This window comes from Hyperolius riggenbachi, chromosome 11 (genome assembly GCF_040937935.1).
Source record: "Hyperolius riggenbachi isolate aHypRig1 chromosome 11, aHypRig1.pri, whole genome shotgun sequence".
Classification (NCBI taxonomy): Eukaryota; Metazoa; Chordata; class Amphibia; order Anura; family Hyperoliidae; genus Hyperolius; species Hyperolius riggenbachi.
The window spans coordinates 161,369,790-161,396,607 of NC_090656.1; the positions used below are offsets into that span (position 1 = coordinate 161,369,790).

Consider the following 26,818-nt stretch of genomic DNA (forward strand, 5'->3'; position numbering starts at 1 on the left):
TCCATAACTACCTCTCCATGCCTGCACTCCTCTTATCTCCCGCTCTGTATGTATCAGCGTAAGAGGGGAGGGGCAGGACGGAGCACTCAGCATGCAGGAGAGACTGAGTGTAATTTGGACAGACTGCCTGTCCAAATATTTACATTTGGCAATCCTCATGGGGGCCTAAGCAGATGCTTGAGGTGCCTGCCTGGTTGATAATCAGGCCCTTTCTTGGTTAGTCCATTGACACCAACTAGGCCGAAGCACCAGCCTAAGTTGACTGGTGGATGATCCTGCTCTGAGCCTCAGCACAGAGTGGTTAAGTCATCCACCACAGCACTGCTTTTTGCCAGGGCATCATATTATCTCTGCTATATATGCAGTGCTTAAGGGGGGTTGTATTATCCAAAAATAAAACATTGCCCCAAAACAGGTCAGTGCCCTAAAAATGTATGTAATCCCCACCCTTTTTTTTTCTAAAATAGGAACCTATATGTTCCCCATTTTTTTATTTTTACCTGGTCTAGGTGACTTTGCCTAACTGCAATAACTGTACATTGCCAGCTGGATTGTGGGAAGCAGGGGCGTAGCAATAGGGGGTGCAGAGGTAGCGACCGCATCGGGGCCCTTGGGCCAGAGGGGCCCCAAAGGGCCCTCACTCAACTACAGTATTAGCTCTCTATTGGTCCTGTGCTTATAATAATGACTTCTATAGGTACTTTGAATAGCGGAAATCATTAACACACTGTTCCCCATCCCCTTCTTGCACCTCTGACACTGTAGTTGTCATTGGCAGGGTTTGGTGCGCCTTATTAATTGCTATGTATAGCGTGCTTGGGGGGGGGGCCCCATTGTAAAACGTGCATCGGGGCCCACAGCTCCTTAGCTACGCCACTGGTGGGAAGGTTTTCTTTTTAAATTTTAAACTACAGTGACAAGCTTATCTCAGCATGCAAATAAAATAAAACTTCAGATGTCAGATAAGAACACTAAAGGTGGCCACACACCATATAATTAAAAGATCCAATTTTGATCAATTTATGATCAGTTGTATAAAAAAATTGGAAGTTTTTTTTCCATTAGTTTGAGGAATCAGACGGGATTTCCCATTTTTATTTGATAAAAGAAGATTGTGAGTGTTGGATTTTTCTGATCAATTTATGTGAAAATTGAATGGTGTAGGGTAGATTGACAATTTCTTGATGTACATACTCAATCAATAATAGGTGACTTTAATGATATACTAATTTCGGGCAAAGACTCGACTAATACTAGCAGATCTCATAACATAGACCTCTCTAATTGGGCTAAAGCTCTCTCGCTAACGGAGGTATAGAGGTGGAAAAATTCCCAAAGCACGGCTTACTCCCATTTCTCAGCAGTACACCGCTCTGCATCAAGAATAGACCTGGCTTTTGCTAATGTTGATTTTCTCACAAATGTTTCTGGGGCATCCTACCTACCAAGTGGCCTCTCTGACCATGCTCCCCTGGAAATTACTTGCCGAATAGGCATTACACTTAAAGAGACACTGAAGCGAAAAAAAAATGATGATATTATGATTTATATGTGTGGCACAGCTAAGAAATAAAACATTAAGATCAGATACATCAGTATAATTGTTTCCAATACAGGAAGAGTTAAGAAACTTCAGTTGTTATCTCTATGCAAAAAAGCCATTAAGCTCTACGACTTTCAAAGTCGTGGAGAGGGCTGTCTTCTGACTTTTATTATCTCAACTGTAAGTAAACAGTTTTCTTTTTATCTGCCAGAGGAGAGGTCATTAGTTCACAGACTGCTCTGAAAGAATCATTTTGAATGCACAGTGTTGTGTAATCTGCACATATTAGAGAATGATGCAATGTTAGAAAACACACTATATACCTGAAAATAAAAATATGAGAATATTTTCTTTGCTGCTAATCTTCTAGTAATTATTCATAGTACACAACCAATTCATTATATCATATTTTTTTTTTTCCGCTTCAGTGTCTCTTTAATAGATCTTTGTTAAGGCTGGATCCAAAATGGGTTAATGATAAAGAAATTGGGGATAAGATAGGTAAAGCGATACAGCAATATTGGGAAATAAATTTAGACTCAGCTAATGAGAAAATCCTTTGGGACGCCTTTAAAGCCACAATTAGAGGTGATTATATTAGTCAAATCACCGGTAGGAGAAAGAATTTTGATACCACCCTAACTTCTCTTCAAGACTCTGAAAAAGCTGCCACTCTAGCATATACAAACTCTCCCGATGAAACTACATTCAATGAACTTATGCATGCGCAGAGAAATATAAACTTACATTTAACAGACCTTACCAAAATTCCACTACTGGAATGGCAGCAGTCAGTGTTTTGAAAAGGGGGACAAAAATGGGAAGCTTTTGGCAAATATATCAATAAACCCTACAGCTCAATCTAATATCCCTGAAATTCGAACACCGGCAGGTGAGATCTCTGCAAGCCCCTCCCAAATTCTTCAAACCTTTCATGATTATTACGAAACCTTATATAAAACCTCTTGTAATAATACAAAGACAGTTAACCCTCAACTACTGAGTAATTTAGACATGCCGCCTCTAACAGCGGAGATTTCGGCTGAGCTGGAGGTTGAACTTACAGAAGAGGAGATCTTAGATGCTATTTCCTCCTTTCCATCACATAAATCTCCTGGACCAGATGGAATTCCCATTGAATTGTATAAAAGATATTCACGTCTACTAGCCCCACACCTTAAAACTATTTTAAACAAATGTTTAGTTACCGGAGAGCTTCCACCCTCTTTTTACCAGGCCCATGTTATTTTAATATTAAAGCCAGACAAAGACCCATTAGACTGTCAATCGTATGGGCCAATCTTCTTGCAAAATAATGATGTAAAGATCCTTACCAAAATAATAACTACTAGAATAAATAAATATATCACAGAAATAATTAACCCAGATCAAAATGGCTTTATGCCACACAAAACCACTGATATAAACCTTAGAAGAATTTTCACACACATTCAGTCATCCGAATCTATCAATTCCCCTAGAGCTCTGGCCTTTTTGGATATACAACGAGCATTTGACTCGGTAGAATTGCCGTATCTGTGGTCAACACTTAATAAATTAGGCTTTGGTGAGAAGCTAATCTCATGGATTAAGACCATTTACAAAACACCGACTTCGCAAATCAAAATTGGAACACAGGTTTCTGATCAGATTGGGCTCTATAGGGGTACTAGGCAGGGATGCCCTCTCTCTCCAGCTCTATTTGCCATAGCTATAGCAGCAGCCCTAAGGCAGAGCCATGATATACACGGTTTCTCTGTTGGTGGGCTGGAGGAGAGGGTATCCTTGTATGCTGATGACCTAGTAGTATATGTTGCAAACCCTGACAACTCTTTTAAGGGCGTATTTGAGATTTTCCAAAACCTGGCAAAATCCAAGATTCTCCTATTGAACTGTACTGCCATACCTCAATCCCCAATGGAGATAGTGTCTAAAACAAAATATCTGGGGGTTTGGATTTCCAACAATGCTAATGAATTTCTAAAGGATAATATAATACCGTTATTGCAATATACAAAGCAAATGCTTCTAGGCTGGCAATGTCTTCCCCTGTCACTTATAGGTAGGATAAACCTAATTAAAATGAAACTCTTGCCGAAATATTTATACATGTTTCGAAATTGTCCAATATGTATTCCCCGTAGTTTTTTTAAACAGTTTACATCTATGCTTACAAGTTTCATTTGGCATAATAAAATCCCAAAAATAAGTCTTAAAAAACTCCAACGGCCTTGGACAGAGGGGGGACTGGCGTTTCCAGACTTGTTTAAATATTACTTAGCTAGTCAATTAGTGACCGCTCACTGGTGGCTATCACAGGACCCTACAAATGCTGCAACTGTACTAGACGCTGCTCTCCTCGGCTCCTTTGAAGCCCTTAAACAAATATTATATAGGGGGACAACCACACCTTATCCACTAACTAACAATATGAGACTAATTATAAAAGCCTGGGATCTAGTGCACAAATGGAGTCGCCCCCCAGACAATAATTCTCTTCTCATATCCCCATCTGGAATAACCCAAAATTATCACACTTCTATATAATTCCGGACCCTATCATTTGGATATCTAAGGGAGTCTCTCACTTGCAGTATATTGTACAGTCTAGAAATGTAATACAGTTTGACTCTCTGAAAGAAGCCTTCTCATTACCAAATACTCATTTTTTTCGCTTTTTACAATTAAGACATGCTTTTGGGGCACAATTTGGGGGTGTCCCTGTGAGACTCAATACTTTTGAGATAGAAGATATTTTATTAAATGATAACCTTACTAAGGCTATGTCAGCAATATACCAACATATTATTCTCATAACTGAACCCCATATTACTATGTACAAAAACCTATGGCTAAATATGATACCGGTCGGGTCTGGATGATGAGGAGTGGGAGGATATATGGATAAAACCCTTTACTTATCTAATAGCCACTAGAGATAGACTGATTCAATTTAAAATCCTACATAGAGCATATCTCACCCCCTCTAAACTATCCAGATATGATAGATCAAACCCTGTACACTGCTGGAGATGTGCAGCCGCTGACGCAGACCTAGATCATATGTTATGGCTATGTCCCAATATTTCCTCCAAATGGAAGGACATCTGTGAGTATATCACAAAGATCATTAAAATACATACTCCAACCGACCCATTATATTGTATTTTAGGGGATACTACTAAACTGGCCCCTACCCGTGCCCAAAGGACACTAGTCGGTCTCCAGGGGATAAGGACTGTGTACTAGGAGCCCGCCCTAGTAAGTCTCCAGTGCCTAGCCTGGAGTTGGACATGCTGATACAGAAAAGGCAGACTCTGATGATGTCATTTATGACACACGGACTATCGATACAATCAACGCGGGAACTGTTGATGTCACTTGTGCGGTGCTGAATAGTGAAGTGTGTAATACAGGTAATGTTGATGTTTTATGTGATGTACCAGATGACAATATGTGTAGGGCAGATAATGCTGATGTCATATGTGATGTACTACACAATGCTATGTGTCATGTGGACACTCCGTCAGCTGCAGGAATAACCAGCAGTGTTCACTGGTCTGCAGCAGATGAACTGCCCACTGAAGGGGCAGATGGCACCAGGCCAGATCCTTCCCCTTCAGATGATTTTGAGATAAAATATAATGTGATGAGCAATGATATGTGTAATGCGGACACTCCCTCAGCTGCAGTGGTAACCAGCAGCACTAGCGGGTCTACAGCAGAGGGACTGTCCACTGAAGTGACAGATGTTGCCGGGTCAGCAGCGTCTGCTTCGGAACCTGTCACTGAGGGCCCAGGAGCCTCTCAGTTTGCAGCCTCCCTGGTGGGTGTGACAGGCAGTACTGAGTTCTCTGGGGCTGTTCGATTTTACAGCAGCCTGGAAGAGTTTAGGGGTCTGGCCAGCAGGTCGCCAGCTGGGAGGGGCAGGCAGAGAGTGTTCTGGAAAGTTATTCCTTCGGAGCCATCTGAAGTGGAGGAGGCAAACCGGCAGATAATTGTTCCCCAAAGGGACAGAGAGGTAGCTCCTGCCACTATAGAGAAAGTGCGCATAGTGACTGTTGAGACCCTTCATCAGCTGCGGAACTGTCTCTATGGTCACAAATTCCCATTCGTCACTGACCATCATCCCCCTGGTTGGTTACATCAGGTTGCTGGGGGCAACGGCACCTTGCAGCAACACGGTCTAGTTTTCCAGCAAGGTAGCTTAGAGCTAACTGCCAGGTGGGGAACCCTCCTGAAAATGCTAAGGAGTTACTCCACCAGGCCAGGCCATCAGTGTAGGCGCTGGAAAGACGATTTGTGGGAATCGTCTGCCGTACGCCATTTTGAAGATGGGAGGTGTCATAATATAACAGCCATTTGTGATATGGCATATAATACAGAAGCCATTTTGTTAATTTTCTCTCTGCTGTGTACTATTTCAGATGTGCATGTAGGTTAAGAGGCCAGTCTGGCAGCTGGCTTTGGGGTATAATTGGGCACCAGGATGGAGGAAGCTGCTAATGTGATTTTCTGTATGTCAATGAAAATTATATTTGCATTCAGTTCCTCTGTAAGCAGGGAGCTGCTAATTAGCAGCCATTTGGCGAAGAATAACCTGTGTCTGCATGGGTTTGAACTCTGTGTATATGTAAACAGCCAATATGCAATCAGACTGTCTGCGTCTGGACAGTTGAAAGCTAAAACAGGAACCTTTGGAATTTGCATATCATAGCCAGCAAGGATGTGCTGTCACACCTGAGGAAATTGGATTATTACTGGATCTGGACATTTGAGTGGCCCCGGACCACAAATCTTGCTATAAAACCTTAGCTAGGAAGATTTAAGCTGGCCATACACTGGCCCGATTTGCGGCCGTTTCGACAGCAGATTCGATCACTGGGATCGAATCTGCTGCCAATCGTTTGCACTAAACGCACCCGCTGATCCAATTTCCTCCCGAAATCGGATCGGTCCGTCGATCGCGCCGTGCAAAAAAATATCGTCAATCGCCCGCGTGTAAGGAGCGCGTCGCTAGCGGCGGCCGATCCGATCAGGTATACATTACCTGACGCTGGCTCCCGGGCATCTTCTCCGCGTCTTCTCCGCTCTGTTCCTGCTTCCATCCCAGCGTACATTAACTTCATTTGTCACTGCAGTGACCAGGAAGTTCAAATAGAGGGCGCTCTATTTGAACTTCCTGGTCACGGAGTGACACAGTGTACGCTGGGATGCGGTGCGGGGTGCAGCGCGGAGAAGAGGACCCGGAGCCAGCTTTAGGTAATGTATACGGGGAAGGGGGAGACAGGCGGCAGGAACAGCTCAACAGATTGTGATCGGTTTCAGGCTGAAACTGATTCACAATCTGTTTGCAGTAAAGGCAGCCATACGATCCGTCTCTGATCAGATTCGATCAGATAGGGATCTGTCAGCTGGTCGATCTAATGGCAAATCGACCAGTGTATGGCTACCTTTAGAGTTGTAGTTCCCTGGAGATAGTAAAGATGCTAGGACCATCCTGGTTTCTGACCAGCGACCGCGTGCTCCTCGCAAACAACGCTCTGATCTGTATGCCGGTAATGTTTTATTCCCGTTTTTATTTAGTTTATGAGCAAACTGTCTTGTTGTGTGTCTTTGTAACTTTTACTTTGTTTTTGTAAATCTTATGCATATATCACTTTCTGCACTGTTCCACTTTTTCTGAAATATTAAATATTTATTTAATAAGTTTGACTTCTGCTGTACTAGCCAAAACTCATAGTCTGAAGAGACTGCAGTGTAACTTGTGTTACAAGTTCAGTGCCTGATTGTGCCTGGCTACTGTGTGATTGTATTGTGTGTGTGGCTTTCCCGTATCTGGCCTAAAGCGCAAAGCTGACGCAAATATGAAAATGGGCAGGCCACTCGACAGCAGAGTGGGAATTGTTGGAGTGTCTAGCAGTAGCTAGTGGTTGCATTGAGAAGTGTTTTTGAGGGGGTGACAGCCTTGTGTTAGCTTGAATAAGGCTGCTCCCCTCGCGATCTAATCTAACCCCCAGTCGGGAACCATATCTGCAGGCGTGCCGTGGGGCCGGTTCCTGACAACTACCTCCCTGAGGTATAGATGTAAGCTTTAACAATGGCAGAGAAAGAATCATCGAAAGTTGATAAGGCAGTCAGACATCCAAATACGTCATCGCCGTCTCAGGGACGTGCGAACGGCCCAAGGTTATCTAGTCAGCTCTCGTCAGCAGGTATTAGCTCTGGAATTACCACAGTTATCAAAGTAACATATATCAGAAAAAAAATGTAGAGTTTTATAAGTAACTTCAATTTTCAATTAATAAAAAACAAAACAAGAAAAAACAAACGTATTTTTTTAATTTTCATCATAATGGCCTGCACTCTCGCCAACGTGCGCACGAGCATGGCCATCACTACACAAAAATTGCCACCGAGAGGACTGACAGTTTATGTCCTAGGCTGGGAGTGTCAACTGACAACCCTTTGCAGCTGTTTGCGGCGGTGTGTTAAACAGTGAATTTGGTCTGCCATTGTGAAGCAGTACACTAATAACACTACCTGATCCATGTATACACACGCAAGATGTTTTAAAGCACTTTATGCCTCCAATTTAGGAATGCAATGTGATTTCTGCCCTTTAGGGATTATAACCCTACTGTGCGTCAAATCTGTAATTTTCTCAGGGACTTTTGCCATGTATCCCACTCTGCTATGCCCCCCTCCAGGTGTTAGACCCCTTGAAACATATTTTCCATCACTTTTGTGGCCAGAAACAGTGTTTGTAGTTTTTCAAGTACACCTGCCCATTGAAGTCTATTGCGATACGCCTAGTTCGCCGGTGCGCGAAGTTTTGCGGAAGTTCGCATTCGCAGTTCGCAAACCCAAAATCTGAGGTTTGAGCCATTTCTAGTTCGCACCTATGTCTGCACCTGTAGTTAAACTTACCTTGCCAATATATAGGTTCTACAGACAGCATATAGATGTTTCCGACAGCTGGAATATATCATATGGGACTCATTTTATAGTGTGTATGTACTGTACTGTACTGTATATTTTTGTGGGGGTGGAGTAGCTGTGTATTTTCTTCTCTGAGGTGGCAAAAAGGCAGGAGATTGCCCTGTGTTCAGGGATCCTCAGCTTGCAAAGGAAACTTAAATGTTGTATTTAGTACCTTACATGAGTCCGGGACTTCTGGTTGGGATGCAGGCTCCACGGAGGCTAGATTAGGCTCATAACGGGCTACTAACCATCCCAGGTCAGTACCCAGCAAAATGTTGGTGGGGATTTTATCAGTTACCCCAACTTCTTTCATTCCGCTGTCGGCCCCCCAATCCAGCTGGACCAATGCGGTGGGTATGGCTGGTGGTGATACCCCCAATTCCTTTGACAGCAATCATCTTCCCAGGAATATACTGCTACGGATTTACAAGCTGAGGATGGATGAGAGTCACTTCTGCTCCAGTGTCCCTCAGCCCAGTGGCAACTGTACCCCCAACCGTGACAAGCTGCAGATTCTCTGCATAGCTAGTGGCATTCCTGGTAGCACACAACACAGCTTGGACTTCGCTGGGGTTTGGGGCCTCACTGGATTTTGGGGCCTCCCTCTTCCTCTCTGGGCAAGTCACACTGATATGACCCACCTTGTCACATACAAAGCATTTCCGGGTGTCAGTGGTTGGTGGCTTCAATCCAGGAGATGGTGGTGCATGTTTCCTCTGGGTGATGGGGGAAGTTGGTCTGGCACGCTGTTCTCCCTTCCAGCTGGGTGCAGTAGTCCTCCGGGACTCGGATGCTCGATGGGAAGTGTAGGAATCTGCGACTTCCGCTGCCTCGTCCACGGTCTTCGGCTTCGGCTCTCGGTCTAGTAGAAACTGCCGGACCTCCATAGGACAAGTGTGGAGGAACTGGTCTTTTATTATCAGTTCCTGCAGGGCATCAAAGGTTTTAACTGACAGTCCTTTTGACCACTGCTGGAAGGCACTGCACAGGTTGCAAGCATGATGCAGGTAACTGTCATTAGGACCTCGCTGCACTGTCCTGAGGTATAATGTGGTATCGCTTAATTATGGCTTGCTTGATTGCCTCAAAGTCTGCTTCTTCCTCCTGTGGAAGACTCACAAATGCCTCCAGGGCCTTGCCTCTCAGCCCTGGTGTGAGATACCTTGCCAACTGCTCTGGGTGCACCCTATACTGACGACAAGTCCTTTCAAACCCCTTTAAGAAAGTGTCTATGTCCTTGTCCATAGCGGGGAACTTATATAGGGGGATTCTGTGGACTCGCTCACCCTCATGTTCTGCGGGTGTAGCAGACCTATTCTGCTGCTGAAGTTTTGCCAGCTCCAGCTGGTGTCGATGCTCAGCACTTTCCCTCTCGGCCTGGTGTCGATGTTCAGCACTTTCCCTCTCGGCCTGGTGTCGACGTTCCTTCTCTGCCCGTCGTATTTCCCTCTCTGCTTGCCGATGTTCCAGGATCAGCTTTAGGCGCAGTTCGGGACCAGCCGAGCCTAGTAGCTGTAGGTCAGCTTCCAGAGATGTCATCTCCATGTCCGGTGGATCATCCAGGACATCGTCTTCACTCGCATCCTGTGGCGGGAGCGATTCCTCCTCTGATGTGTTGTGAGCTGCAACGGCTGGCATTGGAGCATGGGCTTGCTCTGCCTCATCAAACTCCTCGAGGGCACGAACTAACTGCTCCTTAGTCTGGTCTCTCACCGTCTCGATGCCTCTGTGCTCACATAGGTTGAGTAAGTTGTGATTCTGTATAGCTGAAAGAACTGACAGACTCCGGCACTCCTAATAGAATCCTCTTTTATTGAAGCCACAAAGCACAGGTACAAACGAAAGCCCCTATGCCCTAAGTTGTGATTCTGTTTCTTATAGCTGGTTGCTTTTTGAGCCATCTTATTGCCAAATAAAAAAAATAATGAAATAGGGGGAGGGGAAGCAAAATGCCAAGTGTGTACCTTTGTGAAAAAAAAAGTATATAGATTCTGCACTAAGTAGACTTCTGTAGGCTAGTTGCTTCTAACAGCTTCTAGCTCTTAGTACTTAGAATAGGGAACTAAACTGCTTACTAATGTACTAAATGTTCCCACCACTGCCAGCTAATAATTTCAGGAACCGGGCCCGCGGCACTCCTGCAGATATGGTTCCCGACTGGGGGTTAGATTAGATCGCGAGGGGAGCAGCCTTATTCAAGCTAACACAAGGCTGTCACCCCCTCAAAAACACTTCTCACTGCCACCACTAGCTGTTGCTAGACACTCCAACAATTCCCACTCTGCTGTCGAGTGTCCTGCACTCAGTCCAGCGTTTTCATATTTGGGTCAGCTTTGCACTTTAGGCCAAATACAAGAACGCCACACACACAATACAATCACACAGTAGCAAGGCACAATCAGGCACTGAACTTGTAATTCAAGTTACACTGCAGTCTCTTCAGACTATGAGTTTTGGCTAGTACAGCAGAAGTCAAACTTATTAAATACATATTTAATATTTCAGAAAAAGTGGAACAGTGCAGAAAGTAATATATACATAATATTTACAAAAACAAAGTAATAGTTACAAAGACACACAACAAGACAGTTTGCTCATAAACAAAATAAAAACGGGAATAAAACGTTACCGGCATACAGATCAGAGCGTTGTTTGCGAGGAGCACGCAGTCGCTGGTCAGAAACCAGGATAGTCCTAGCGTCTTTGCTTTCTCCGGGGAACTACAACTCTAAATCTTCCTAGCTAAGGTTTTATAGAAAGATTTGTGGCCCGGGGCCACTCAAATGTCCAGATCCAGTAATAATTCAACTTCCTCAGGTGTGACAGCACAACCTTTCTGGCTATGATATGCAAATTCCAAAAGTTCCTGTTTAAGCTTTCAACTGTCCAGACGCAGACAGCCTGATTGTACATTGGCTGTTTACATATACACAGAGTTCAAACCCATGCAGACACAGGCTATTCTTCGCCAAATGGCTGCTAATTAGCAGCTCCCTGCTTCCAGAGGAACTGAATGCAAATGTAATTTTCATTGAAATACAGAAAATCACATTAGCAGCTTCCTCCATCCTGGTGCCCAACACCAATTATACCCGAAAGCCAGCTGCCAGACTGGCCTCTTAACCTACGTACACTTCTGAAATAGTACACAGCAGAGAGTAAATGAACAAAATGGCTTCTGTATTATATGCCATATCACAAAAATGACTGTTATATTCTGACAGTAGTGACGAAAAATAACATTACAGGGAGACTCTTTCAAGGCCCTGCTGTATAATGATGAGACGAAAAAACTTTAAATCCTTTAACGAGAATCTGTTATGGAGGGCAAGTCCCGACTCAGGGAGGTAGTGACGAAAAATAACATTACAGGAGAACTCTTTTGAGGCCCTGCTGTATAATGATGAGATGAATAAACTTTAAATCTGTTAATGAGAATCTGTTATGGAGGGCAAGTCCCGACTCAGGGAGGTAGTGACGAAAAATAACATTACAGGAGGACTCTTTCGAGGCCCTGCTGTATAATGATGTGACAAATAAACTTTAAATCCTTTAATGAAAATCTGTTATGGAGGGGAAGTCTGCCATTCATTCAACTGTGTGTGATAAACTTTTCATGGTACTTTCTCAGTAAAATGGTGACCACAAGTAACTAGCTGGGAATCAGGGTTCGATTCCGCTCCGGAGTGGGAGCCTGAGAAACAGCTACCACCACCACACACCCAAGGAAGGCAGCAGGCATGGCACGCCAAGTCCCGACTCATGGAAGTAGTGATGAAAAATAACATTACAGGAGGGTTTAATACAGAGTGCAGTCACACAGATGCAGTGAAAGGTATGCAGTGACTGGTGTAATACAGTGTGCTGGGCCTGGCACAGTACAGCAAGGGCCAGCTGCGACAGACAGGGCTGTATATATGAAGTGTCACTGTGGCACATACAAAGAAAAAAAAACACATCAGAAGAACATTAGCTTTCAAAAGAACTGTTTTGGTGTGCTTTCAGCAACAAATATCAGCAAGGAGCAAGCTAACAACAGCCTAACTAACGCTTTCCCTATCTCCAGCAAGCTCTGTCCCTTCCTCTCACTATAGCAAGATCAGCAAAGTAAGAACATGGCTGACACTGCAGTGTTTTTATAGGGGGGGCTGTGGTCCAGGAGGCTGTGCAGCCTGATTGGCTGCCATGTGTCTGCTGACTGATGTAGAGAGTTAAAGTTGATGTGGTATACGGGACGGGTTGCACTCGCTATGTGTTTGCGGTTTGCCGCGAACACGAACCACTGAGATTCGCAAAAAGTTCACCGGCGAACCGTTCGGCCATCTCTAGTGCGAACATGCAGCTCCATTACAGCATGGTCCAGATTATCATTTAGGTTTGTGTATGTATATGTAAAAAAAGAACCAAGAGCCCAATATCCCTTGGAGTGTACCAATAAATATATCTTTGATTGAATACACAGCTTGTTGTGTCTGCTTGAAGGAGGTAAGTCCACCACTGCCTCCTAAGCTTTTTTAAACTTTTTAAATATTGATCTTATTCTTTTGGTACCTCTGTTCAATTTACAATAGGTTTGTGTATGTGTCAGTCAGCACCCAACACATTCAGTAGCTGTCTCTCCCTCCAGGGGTTTGATTCACAAAAGAGTGCTAACTACGTGCATTTTCACGTTTCCGTGCAATTGCGAATTATTTTCACACCCAAATGTGAATTTTTGCGCTCAAACGATATCAGTGTAGCGTGAAAATTTGCGTTTGCGCACAAAAAAGTTATTATTTTGCGTGAAAATTCACGATCACGCGAAACGCGAAAATTCGGGCGGAAACAGCCGTGCTATCAGTTAGCACTCTTTTGTGAATCAAGCCCCTTGTCTCACTCCCCACCATGTAACACATCACAGGTTGATTGAAAAAGTGTCAGCAACATAAAGTTATGTGAACTTAAGGTGGCCACACACCATGCAATTAAAAGTTCCAATTTTACACCAATTCGATAAATATGATCAGTTGTACAAAAAAAAATGTAAAAGGTGTTTTTTTTTCATACATTCGAGAAATCTGATTGAATTTCTTGTTTTTATTCGATAAAAGAAGATCGCGAGTGTTGTATTTTCTGATCAATTTTTATGAAAATTGAATGGTGTGTGGTAGGATACTTGTTGGACAGTCGCAAGCAATTTTTTTTAAGTTTTTAATCATTTTTATTATAATTGGGGATACATGTAACATATGTGTGTGGTACATCGGTCAGATTTTTGAAATGTTACAATCAGTCAGAAAAAATGATTGCAATTCTTGAATTGAAAAGATATTTTACAAATAGTATAGTTTGTGGCCACCTTTAGACTGCATTTTGTAGGCACTGTATTAATGTAGCACATATTCTCTACCTATTCATTATGTCTCATACATTCACTATATAAATACATAATAATATTATAGGACATTAGACCATGACTATTATTATTATTTAGTATTTATATAGCGCTGACATCTTCTGCAGCGCTGTACAGAGTATATTGTTTTGTCACTTACCTGTCCCTCAGAGAGGCTCACAATGTAATCCCTACCAGTGTCATGTCTCTGTATGTATTGTGTAGTGTATGTAACGTAGTCTAGGCTAGGGTCAATTTAGGGGGGGGGGGGGGAAGCCATTTAACTTATCTGTATGTTTTTGGGACTATGGTAGGTATTAGAGTGTGAGCTCCTCCGAGGCCAGCCAGAAACATGACTACGTACTATGTCAAGTGTTGCAGAAGATGTCAGCGCTAAATACATAATAATATGGCAGGACATAAGATTAAGACTATGGCAGGTGTTAGGGTATGAGAGTATGAGCTCCTCTGAGGACAGTTAGCGACATGACTATGTACTACGTAAACCAACTGTGGAAGATATTACTATAAACATACAGAGTAAATGTTATAATAATCATACGGTAGTTTTTGACCATTTACATTTTTCATCTATGACTGCTGCATGCTTGTAGCCCAGTTATGTATGTGACATATTACATAGACAGAAAATATGTGCTCATTTATACAGTGCCTACAGAATGCAGTCTAGGTTCACATGGGTTCTACCCATTATCTGTTATGATCACTCCCATTCTCATTGGACCCCCTAAATGTATTCTGCATAGGAGCCCACTGTTGGCTTTTTCTGTCACTGTTTAAAGAGAACCCGAGGTGGGTTTGTGAAATCATATTAGGACACAGAGGCATATTGTGTGTACTACTGTAACCAGCCTCTGTGTCCTTCTATATTGCCTCCAGCCTCCACCCCCCCCCCGTAGTCTGCAGTCCCCCTTATAAAAAATGCCAGGCTAGCGATATGCAGATTGTCGCTAGCCTGGTATTTACCTTCAGGCTGCCACTCACTGCTGCTCCCCCGCCTCCTGTATAGCGCGGCTCCCTGCCTTTGTCCCTTCCCTCCCAGCCTCTGTAAGCTTCCTCCAATCGGCTTACAAAGGCAGGGAGGGAAGGGACACAGGCGGGGAGCCGCTCTATACATGAGGTGGGGGAGCGGCGTTGAGTGGCAGCCTTAAGGACAATACCAGGCCAGCGACAATCTGCGTGTCGCTATCCTGGTCCTTTTTATAAGGGGGGACAGCAGAGCGCGGGGGGGGGGGGTGCTGGAGGAACTAAGGAACTAAAGAAGGACACGGGACACAGAGGCTGGTAACAGTACGCACAATATGCCTCTGTCCTAATATCATTTCTCAAACCCACCTCGGGTTCTCATTAACCACATAAGGACCACAGTCGTTTTGCCCCTTAAAGAGACACTGAAGCGAGACTAAATCTCGCTTCAGGTCTTATATATAGCAGGGGCACGTGTGCCCCTGCTAAAACGCCGCTATCCCGCGGCTAAACGGGGGTCCCTTCACCCCCAACCCACCCCCCGCAAAAGATGGTCGGCAAGTTGGTCGTGGGGATTGTCTTCCTGGAGGCAGGGCTAACGGCTGCAGCCCTGCCTCCAGTTGCGTCTATCAGACGCGCATCACCGCCTCTCCCCTGCCCCTCTCAGTGAAGGAAGACTGAGAGGGGCGGGGGAGAGGCGGAGATACGCGTCTGACAGACGCGCATGGGGCAGGGCTGCGGTGGTTAGCCCTGCCCCAACCAGGAAGCGCTCCCCCGCTGCACGGAGGGGGTTTGGGGGGACAGGGACCCCCGTTAAGCCGCGCTATAGCGGCGTTTTAGCAGGGGCACGCATGCCCCTGCTAGCTATGAGGTCTGAAGCGAGATCTATTCTCGCTTCAGACTCTCTTTAAGGACCAGAGCCTTTTTTTCCATTCAGACCACTGCAGCTTTAACGGTTAATTGCTCGGTCATACAACCTACTATCTAAATGAATTTTCCCTCCTTTTCTTGTCACTAATACAGCTTTCTTTTGGTGCTGTTTAATTGCTGCTGTGAAATTTAGTTTTTATTATAGTCATCAAAAAAGACATGAATTTTGTCAAAAAAATGATTTTTTTAACTTTCTGTGATAAAATTTGTCAAATAAAGTAAAATTTCTGTATACATTTTTGTCCAAATTTATTGTGCTACATGTCTTTGATAAAAAAAAAAATTCAGTGTATATTTATTGGTTTGGGTAAAAGTTATAGCGTTTACAAACTATGGTGCCAAAAGTGAATTTTCCCATTTTGAAGCATCTCTGACTTTTCTGAGCACCTGTCATGTTTCATGAGGTGCTAAAATTCCAGGATAGTATAAATACCCCCCAAATGACCCCATTTTGGAAAGAAGACATCCCAAAGTATTCACTGAGAGGCATGGTGAGTTCATAGAAGATTTTATTTTTTGTCACAAGTTATCGGAAAATGACACTTTGAGACAAAAAAAAAAAGTTTCCATTTGTGACCCCCCCCCAAAAAATGAAATCTGCCACGGACTCACCATGCCCCTCTCTGAATACCTTGAAGTGTCTACTTTCCAAAATGGGGTCATTTGTGGGGTGTGTTTACTGTCCTGGCATTTTGGGGGGTGCTAAATTGTTAGCACCCCTGTAAAGCCTAAAGGTGCTCATTGGATTTAGGCCCCTTAGCGCAGTTAAGCTGCAAAAAAGTGTCACACATGTGGTATTGCCATACTCAGGAGAAATAGTGTAATGTGTTTTGTGGTGTATTTTTACACATACCCATGCTGGGTGGGAGAAATATCTCTGTAAATGACAATGTTTTGATTTTTTTTTTACACACAATTGTCCATTTACAGAGAGATTTCTCCCACCCACCATGGGTATGTGTAAAAATACACCCCAAAACACATTATACTACTTCTCCTGAGTACAGCGATACCACATGAGTGGCACTTTTTTGCACCCTAACTGCGCTAAGGGGCCCAAAGTCCAATGAGTACCTTTAGGATTTCACAGGTTTTGAGACATTTGGTTTCAAGACTACTCCTCACGGTTTAGGGCCCCTAAAATGCCAGGGCAGTATAGTAACCCCACAAGTGACCCCATTTTAGAAAGAAAACACCCCAAGGTATTCTGTTATGAGTATGGCGAGTTCATAGAAGATTTTTTTTTTGTCACAAGTTAGCGGAAATTGACACTTTGTGAAAAAAAAACAATAAAAATCAATTTCCGCTAACTTGTGACAAAACATAAAATCTTCTAGGAACTCGTCATACACCCAATGGGAAGCCTCCTCGTGGCGCCCCTGGATAGTGCTAAGTAGCATGAACTAATTCCCGCAGGGCAATTGTTTTGCGGTTTTTGGTTTTTGACCCTGCATATTTAGGCATGCAAAAGCAAATGCATATTTGCATGAGCAATGTCTCGTGATTAGCCAATAGGCCAAATTTGCAAAGCCAGATTTGTCAGGTTCACTTGGTTGATGCACACATTTTCTCTCTGTTGTAATACACCTAATGGAATACCTTGGGGTGTCTTCTTTCTAAAATGGGGTCACTTGTGGGTTTCCTATATTGCCCTTGCATTTTAGGGGCCCAAACCCGTGAGGAGTAGTTGGAAACCAAATGCCTCAAAATGACTGTTCAGGGGTATAAGCATCTGCAAATTTTGGTGACAGGTGGTCTATGAGGGGCCGGATTTTGTGGAACCGGTCATAAGCAAGGTGGCTTCTTAGGTGACAGGTTGTATTGGTACTGAAGTGCAGGAAGCGCAGGATGTTCTCAAATCGTGACCTGGACTTGGCAGCAGAGAACATGGGCATGTGATGTATTGGGTGCGTAGACCAATAAGACCACATTACATTCTTTTTGACTAGACCCATGTTAAGGAGAAGGCCCCAAAAAATGTTAGGCTCGGAAACTTGGAGTGGTTTCCACCGAAAAGGCTGGGCATGGTAGCTTCTTGGATTGGCGGTTGCGTATTGTGTGGCATAACGGTTGGTCTCAGCCATAATTAAGTCGTAGAGACCAGCAGTGATCATAAAAAAAATTCTGTCACTGTGGTGGGGCGGGTGAGGGTTTGACTGGGTGATCAGAAGCCCGCAGGGGGCAGATTAGGGCCTGATCTGATGGATAGGAATGCTAGGGGGTGACAGGAGGTGATTGATGGGTGTCTCAGGGGTGATTAGAGGGAAAAATAGATGCAATCAATGCACTGGGGAGGTGCTCAGAAGGGGGTCTGAGGGGGATCTGAGGGTTTTGCCGAGTGATCAGAAGCCCACACGAGGAAAATTAGGGCCTGATCTGATGGGTAGGTGTGCTAGGGGGTGACAGGTGGTGACATTGAGGTGATTGATGGGTGTCTCAAGGTGTGATTAGAGGGGGGAATAGATGCAAGCAATGCACTGGCAAGGTGATCAGGGCTGGGGTCTGAGGGAGTTCTGAGGGTGTGGGTGGGTGATTGGGTGCCCAAGGGGCAGATTAGGGTCTGATCTGATGGGTAGCAGTGACAGGTGGTGACAGGGGGTGATTGATGGGTGATCAGTGGGTGATTAGATGGCAGAACAGATGTAAACAATGCACTTTGGAGGTGATCTGAGGGTGGGTTTGCGTGCGGTCTGATGGTGTGGGTGATCAGATGCCGTAAGAGGCAGGTTAGGGTCTGATCTGACAGGTGGCAGTGACAGGTGGTGACAGGGGGTGATTGATGAGTGATTGACAGGTGATTGACAGATGATTACAGGGAAGAATAGATGTATACAGTACACGGGGGAGGTCTGGGGTGGTCTGAGGGCGTTCTGAGGGTGTGGGCGGGTGATTGGGTGCCCCAGGGGCAGATAGGGGTCTGATTGATGGGTAGCAGTGACAGGTGGTGACAGGGGGTGATTGATGGGTAATTGATGGGTGATCAGTGGGCGATTAGATGGCAGAACAGATGTAAACAATGCACTTTGGAGGTGATCTGAGGGTGGGTCTGCGGGCGATCTGATTGTGTGGGTGGGTGATCAGATGCCCGTAAGAGGCAGGTTACGGTCTGATCTGATGGGTGGCAGTGACAGGTGGTGACAGGGGGTGATTGACGGGTGATTGACAGGTGATTACAGGGGAGAATAGATGTATACAGTACACGGGGGGGGGGGGTCTGAGGGCATTCTGAGGGTGTGGGCGGGTGATTGGGTGCCCTAGGGGCAGATAGGGGTCTGATCTGATGGGTAGCAGTCACAGGTGGTGACAGGGGGTGATTGATGGGTGATCAGTGGGTGATTAGATGGCAGAACAGATATAAACAATGCACTTTGGAGGTGATCTGAGGGTGGGTCTGCGGGCGATCTGATTGTGTGGGTGGGTGATCAGATGCCCGTAAGAGGCAGGTTAGGGTCTGATCAGATGGTTGGCAGTGACAGGGGGTGATTGACAGGTGATTGACAGGTGATTGACTGGTGATTACAGTGGAGAATAGATGTATACAGTACACGGGGGGGAGGTCTGGGGGGGTCTGAGGGTGTTCTGAGGGTGTGGGCGGATGATTGGGTGCCCTAGGGGCAGAATGGGGGCTGATCTGATGGGTAGCAGTGACAGGTGGTGACAGGGGGTGATTGATGGGTGATCAGTGGATGATTAGATGGCAGAACAGATGTAAACAATGCACTTTGGAGGTGATCTGAGGGTGGGTCTGTGGGCGATCTGATGGTGTAGGTGGGTGATCAGATGCCCGTAAGAGGCAGGTTAGGGTCTGAACTGATTGGTGGTAGTGACAGGTGGTGACAGGGTGTGATTGACGGGTGGTAGATGTATACAGTACACAGGGGGGGGGGTCTGGGGAGGATCTGAGAGTGTGGGGGGTGATCAGGAGCCCCCAGGGGGCAGTTTAGGACCTAATCAAAAAAATAACATTGACAGATAGTGACAGGGAGTGATTGATGGGTGATTAGGGGGGTGATTGGGTGAAAACAGGGGTCTGAGGGGTGGGCAGGGGGGGGTCTGAGGGGTACTGTGGGCGATCAGAGGGAAGGGGGGGGGGGGCAGATCAGTGTGCTTGGGTGCTTACCTGGCGGGCTGCAGCCTGCCCTGGTGGTCCCTCAATCACCGGGACCACCAGGGCAGGAGGCAGCCTGTATAATACGCTTTGTATACATTACAAAGCGTATTATACCCTTGCTGTGCGGCGATCAAGCAGCTAATAACCCGCCGGCGCTTCTGAACAGCCGGCGGGTTACTGCGCCAGGTGGGCGGAGCTTATAGCCGGCGGTAGATCGCCACCGCATAACCACGCCCGCCGCCACAGATGGGCGTATTGCGGCCGTTTGGGCCCAGCCCTTGCCGCCTTCCATCGGCTTAAGGCGGTCGGCAAGTGGTTAACTATTAAAAAATGTTCCCTTCCATTCTACTTTAAAGTACATTTAAGTTAAGTTATACAGCTGTATACAGTTATACAGCCAGCAGAGATTATGACTCTGACTTTCAGCACAGAGTTGATAAATGATAGAAACATATGCAACGAAGAGTAAATGAGAGAGAGAGAGTGTACAAGAAAGGGAATCATAAATATGTTTCAATAACAATAATTTATACTTTAAGTTCTGATATCTTTTAGACAAACCTTATACATTGTGTATGTTTTTACAAACATGATCTCACTGAAGTGTGATTTTGGCCCATTCAGAGAAGTGAATATAATTATGTTTACCGTTTTGATTTCTTTTCTGTAGATCACATTTATGGTTGGACAGATGTCTTTTTTCAACCAAACTAACTATGTAACGATATATTTCAGATATATATATATATATATATATATATATATATATATATATATATATATATATATATATATATATCTTCTGTTTTTGTTGAACCACAAAAAATGGTGTTATTTATAACAAGAATTATTATTCTTAGGGCCCTTTTACACTTAATGCATTGGTATGCGTTAATATGCGTTAGTACAGTGTGATGCGAAAGTTTGGGCAACCTTGTTAATCGTCATGATTTTCCTGTATAAATCTATACTGGTAGGTGATCAGAGGCGCCAGCAGAATAAAATTAATATAAAATTGTCAGTTAAATATATCATATAGGAGACACACACTGAATGCCATAGTGGATTGTGCGCAGTGTTTAGCGTCGTTGTCTTGTAGAAAGATCCAGTCCCGGCGCAGCTTCAGTTTTGTCACTGATTCACGGACATTGGTCTCCAGAATCTGCTGATACTGAGTGGAATCCATGCGTCCCTTAACTTTGACAAGATTCCCAGTCCCTGTACTGGCCACACAGCCCCACAGCATGATGGAACCACCATCATATTTTACTGCTGGTAGCAGATGTTTTTCTTGCAATGCTGTGTTGTTTTTCCTCCATGCATAACGCCCCTTGTTATGCCCAAATAACTCAATTTTAGTTTCATCAGTCCACAGCACCTTATTCCAAATGTGCTTTAGCATACCACAAGCGGCTCTGTTTGTGCTGTGGTCTGAGAAAAGGCTTCCTCTGCATCACTCTTACATACAGCATCTCCTTGTGTAAAGTGTGCCGAATGGTTGAACGATGCACAGTGACTCCGTCTGCAGCAAGATGATGTTGTAGGTCTTTGGTACTGGTCTGTGGATTGACTCTGACTGTTCTCACCATTCGTCGCTTCGCTCTATACAAGATTTTTCTTGTTCTGCCACTTCGAACCTTAACTTGAACTGAGCCTGTGGTCTTCCATGTCCTCAATATGTTCCTAACTGTGGAAACAGACAGCTGAAATCTCTGAGACAGCGTTCTGTATCCTTCCCCTAAACCATGATGGTGAACAATCTTTGTCTTCAGGTCATTTAAGAGTTGTTTTGAGACCACCATTTTGCTACTCTTCAGAGAAAATGAAAAGAGGAGGGAAAATTACAATTCACCCATTAAATACTCTTTCTCATAATTGGATTCACCTGTGTATGTAGGTCAGGGGTCACTGAGCTTACCAAGCCCATTTGAGCGCCAATAATTAGTTCTAAAGCTTTTGGAATCAATAAAATGACAAGTGCCCACATTTATGCACCTACCTAATTTTATTTAAACAATTATTGTGCACTTTCTGTAAATCCAATAAACTTAATTTCACTTCTCAAATATCACTGTGTGTGTCTCCTATATGATATATTTAACTTTTACACATTTTTTATCATAACAACCAACGATTTATACAGGAAAATCATGACGATTAGCAAGGTTGCCCAAACTTTCGAAGCCCACTGTACGTGTTAGCACGCATTTTTTCCATACAGTGCATTGTGAAAAAGCTTTAAGTTAAAAACGCGTATATAGTGGGAACTGTGCCATAGGAAAACATGGCCATTACTTTGAAAATCAGTTTTCTTTCGGTTTTAACTAAGAGCAACTGATTAAATGTAAAAGGGGCCTAACTGCAGTTTGATTAGCTAACAATAATATGTATATACTACATTACTCTATTTGTGATTCACTTACAGGGTAAGAATCTGAAGAATGGCATGATTTCATGTCTGTAGCAACATGACAGACCATTATCTATTCTTATTAATCAAAGAGAACTTTACCTGTCGTACTGGTACTGCCCCAAGGAATGATCATATGGATAGTATGCAGTAGGCTGAGCTATCCCTGGGTGCAGAGAGTTGCTAGTATCCTTCATTTCATATTGGGAGGTCTTGCATAATCAGGAAAAAAAACAGTCAAAATCAACACACAACAGTACATTTCAATATAAAAATAATAATAATATTAAATAAAAAAAAAATATTAAAGCAGCATGTGATGCTAGAATATAATACATAAGTTAACTAAATGAGAGTGCATGCAGTAGCATAAACCATTTTAACATGTGTCACGGACGGTTGCGGGGCCGCAGGCGCGTCCTGTAACCGCCCGTGAAGAAAAGCGATCGCACTCGATTCTCTGCATCGATTGCGCTTCAAATCGATACAATCTGGGTTGAGTGTGTAGGGGCAGCTGAAGTCCTTTTCCCAGCAGAGAGGTAGCATCAGCCGAACTGCAGGATGGCTCTTTTGATATGCTAATGAGCCTGGGCCCAGAGAGTCCCTGGCTTCAAGCTGTGCTGATGGCCCATCCATCAGGTATAGACCATGACAGAAGCAATCTAGTTGGGAGAACAGCCAGACCCTCCGGCTCCCTCCCAGCAGGGGAGCTGACACCTAGCTAGCTGCCCCAAACTTCAAAGAGCCTTTGCCTGGGAATGACCTGCTATCAATCCCAGGGGTATATCATATTCCATAAACGGCTATATATGTCATATTTTCTGTGTTGCCAGGCTGGCAGACCCTCCAAACTAACAGAGCATGCTTGGCCCTATCTGGCGCTGGTTCTGAAGAAATTTCAGACCATTCTGAGAGAAAGACTGCCAGTTAGGCAGTTCGAAAGTGCCCTGCTGATACCACAAGGGTCCCACCCCTCATGTTTGGTATCAGGCTGCTGGGTACATCGAGGCAGACCTGAAAATATTAGTAAATCTGCCCTGACCTGTATGGTTCTGTGAGATAGAGCCCATATATGGTTAAGGTATGATTTCTGGTTCCCAGGACAAGGGGAGGACTCATCTCATGTTCTAAGGGGGTGTGTGGGCCCGCCCTCACTCCCTCCTACTGAATCAGGGGCATAAGAATGGCAGAGGACCCAAACTCAGTGTCCTCCACCCTAAAAACATCTTGAACTCATCGGTGCCAGCTTGAGGATATGCTGGCATCCACCTGGTCTGAACTCTGAACTTTGATTGAAACCCAGAACTCTGATTTTTCCCACAAAAAGGACATCTTTCCAGGAACTAAGTATTTTTCTCCCTTCTTTTATTTTTTATACTGGCTATTACTGTTTTAATAATTGTTGATTTTAATAATTGTCTGTATATATTAATTATTTATATTGCGTGAATAAACGACTTTCTCCAAGTCATTCACTGTCCGCTACCCTGCTTATCAGCACACACAGAACTGATCCCGGGTCTCTGAAGATACGCTACTGTTTGTTTGTTGTTGGCTAGACAGAATACCGTGTGTTTAACCTTTTTATTCGCAGGACTAGTCAGTCAGTAAATCGGGTCCACTGGCCCATACCAGTGGTGGTGGCAGATACCGTGGAATCGTGTGTATGTTGTAATTACCCGTGTCTCACAGGCTTCCTTCTGGGTTGTCTGCGGCTAATTCTTAACGGTTACTGCGCATTGACTGCGACCAGCGTTCGCACGATCTGTGCGCTGGCACCGTTTAGAAGGCTAAGTGCGGTCAGACCACTAGGGCTCGTGTGACAACATGTTTTCTGTGGCAGTGAAGCATTTAAAGAGGAACTCCAGTGAAAATAATTTAATAAAAAAAAGTGCTTCATTTTTACAATAATTATGTATAAATGATTTAGTCAGTGTTTGCTCATTGTAAAATCTTTCCTCTCCCAGATTCACATTCTGACATGTATTACATGGTGACATTGTTACTGTGGGCAAGTTATGTAGCTGTTTCTAGCTGCTCTGGCTGTTACAGACAGCTTTAAACAGCCATTTCCTGTCTGTGAACATTGTTACATTGTGGCAGTTTGCCCAGAGTACCGCGGTATTCAGAGCCTCTTGTGGGAGGGGTTTCAGCACAAAATTAGTCACACAGCGCCCCCTGATGGTCTGTTTGTGAAAATCATTCTATTTCTCATGTAAAAGGGGGTATCAGCTACTGATTGGGATAAAGTTCAATTCTTGGTTGGAGTTTCTCTTTAAGGCCTCTTTCACAGTGGGACGTTGTGTTTGATGCGACGTTAAGGTCGCATAACATGCTCCTAATGCAACACATTGAAAGACTATAACTTGGACGTTATAGTACATTCTTTAGCCCTGCATTTGGTGCGCCGTTTTTGTTGCACAGTGATGGAACGAAAACGGCGCATGCGTTACATTAAAAAAAAAACCTTACTGAGCATGTGCAACACACATGACGCAGCAAAAGTATTGCTAAACGCACAGCATGCAGCACTTACTAAATATTGCTATACGTTACACACAACACAATGTGTGCACTGTGAACGTGCGACTTTAACGTCGCACTGTGAAAAAGGCCTAAAACAAGTAATACACACTTACTTGCTACAAAGTTTAGGAAAGAAAGAGGCCTAAAACAAGTAATACACACTTACTTGCTACAAAGTTTAGGAAATACATGTATGCAGCTGTTTGCCACTTGTACAGGTTTAAACTAATTTTAAAATACTGACAATAATGAAGATAAACTGGAATACTTAACATAAGCTGCTCACCAATGTGGGATATAGGACTGCAGGATCAGAACTGCAAGAGAGGTAACTTGTATATCCTGGACTTGTGGTGTATGATGGGTTATAAACTCCTAGGGTTCCACTGAGATCAGTCCTTGTGCTCACCAACAGTCTGTTTTCATAGGAAGGGCAGCAAATGGCAGGAGTCTGGGCAGACACAGCAGAGACCTCAGATACAGACCTGGGTGCACACATGTCGTAACAAAGAGTGCTGGGACTTGCAGAAACCAAGATCTGTAGAAAAAAATCCACTTCAGTTTTGTGGGACATATTTAAAAAATAAGAGCAAGCAATATGCTTATATACTTTTATTCTGGAAATTCATGATTAACCCCAGCTCATTCATTATGCATGAATCAGAAATGCTTGCTATATATCAGAATATAATGTTTACAATATATCAGAATTTTTGTAAAAAAAAAAAAAATTAACTAAACAGCCTTTTGTATTTTTTGGTTATACTACATGTTTTACAGACAACAGATTTAAACACCTCCCTCAAGGGAAATTAGTCACCAGTTTCTCAGATTGGTCCTACAAACTTTATGTCTAAAATTTAGTTTAGATATCTATAGGTGGTAGATATGGAAGTAAGCAAACCAATCTATTGAAAACAGAATGTTTTAAGTAAAGTTTAAAATCAGAGTTCTAAGATAACTGTTTGCATGTGTGGCATTTAATTTCTACTACATAAAACCACATCTAACATTGCCCCCTGTACATTCCCCCCTTTACAAACACACACACACACATTCATGTCACTTACCTGAGTATTGCTGTACGGATAACTAAACTGAGAAAATGACATCTTCGCCTTCTCCTTTTTTTCCTTATTACCATAAACAGAAGTTAAGTTTACAGCTAGTGTGAGTCAGATGCTCATCCTAGGTTTAGATTTTAACTTATAAATACATTATTTCAAGAAAAAGGAAACATATTTAGCTTCCAGGCCATGAATCAGGAATAAGGAATTTCACAGACTAGAAGAAAAAGATATCTTGCAAGATATGAAGACAGCCTGTTGTATTATTTGATTATCTAGAGTTCTTTAGGATTTATCCATGAAAGAGGGAGAAAATTACGTCACACTAATCCCAAAGCACAAGACAGGATAGAATCCCAATCATAGTTTGCATTTAATATTTCCAGATAGCCTTGATATTTGCTTCATGTCATTTTAACCCCATCAGCACAAAGATAATCATGGCAAACTATTCAGTGTGGACTACTTTAGGACAGCGTCACAGCAATAGTTAAGAATAGTATTTTGAAAAGGAACATATTATTTTGCCTTAAAGTCCACATTATGGACTAAACCTTTTACATGAGTAAAGGTTATTTTAAATATGGATTTCTAAATTAATAACACCTTAGAGTTTAATTAATGGAAATCACACACAAGAAACCTGGTTGAGTACTAGGTATTAAATATTTAAAGAAGAATAAAAAGACTGACAGTTGGGGATACAAGACATCCAATACATGATAATGCAAAGTATTTAATTTGCTATCTGTGCTCCAACTGTTTTCCCAGTGTTTACGTGTCTAAATAAAGTTAGGTCTATTATTATTTAGAAATGCATACTTTACAAAAAAAGGCCAATTTTAACTGACATCTAATGAAAAAAAGTAACATTGGTCTACAGTTA

The 26,818-nt window shown here is 43.6% G+C and overlaps 1 protein-coding gene across 1 annotated transcript in view; it reads right to left on the reverse strand.

Moving 5' to 3' along the window:
• IRX6 (iroquois homeobox 6) overlaps window positions 1–26,133 on the reverse strand; it is a 72,185-nt gene extending 46,052 nt beyond the window's left edge. Inside the window, exons 1-3 of the mRNA XM_068260203.1 lie at window positions 25,936–26,133; window positions 25,152–25,403; window positions 22,442–22,551 (exon numbers count right to left, since the gene is read on the reverse strand). Of these exons, the coding sequence (XP_068116304.1) occupies window positions 22,442–22,551; window positions 25,152–25,403; window positions 25,936–25,977 (404 nt within the window). The 5' untranslated portion in view covers window positions 25,978–26,133. The remainder of the gene's footprint in view (window positions 1–22,441; window positions 22,552–25,151; window positions 25,404–25,935) is intronic.
• Window positions 26,134–26,818: the final 685 nt, after the last annotated feature.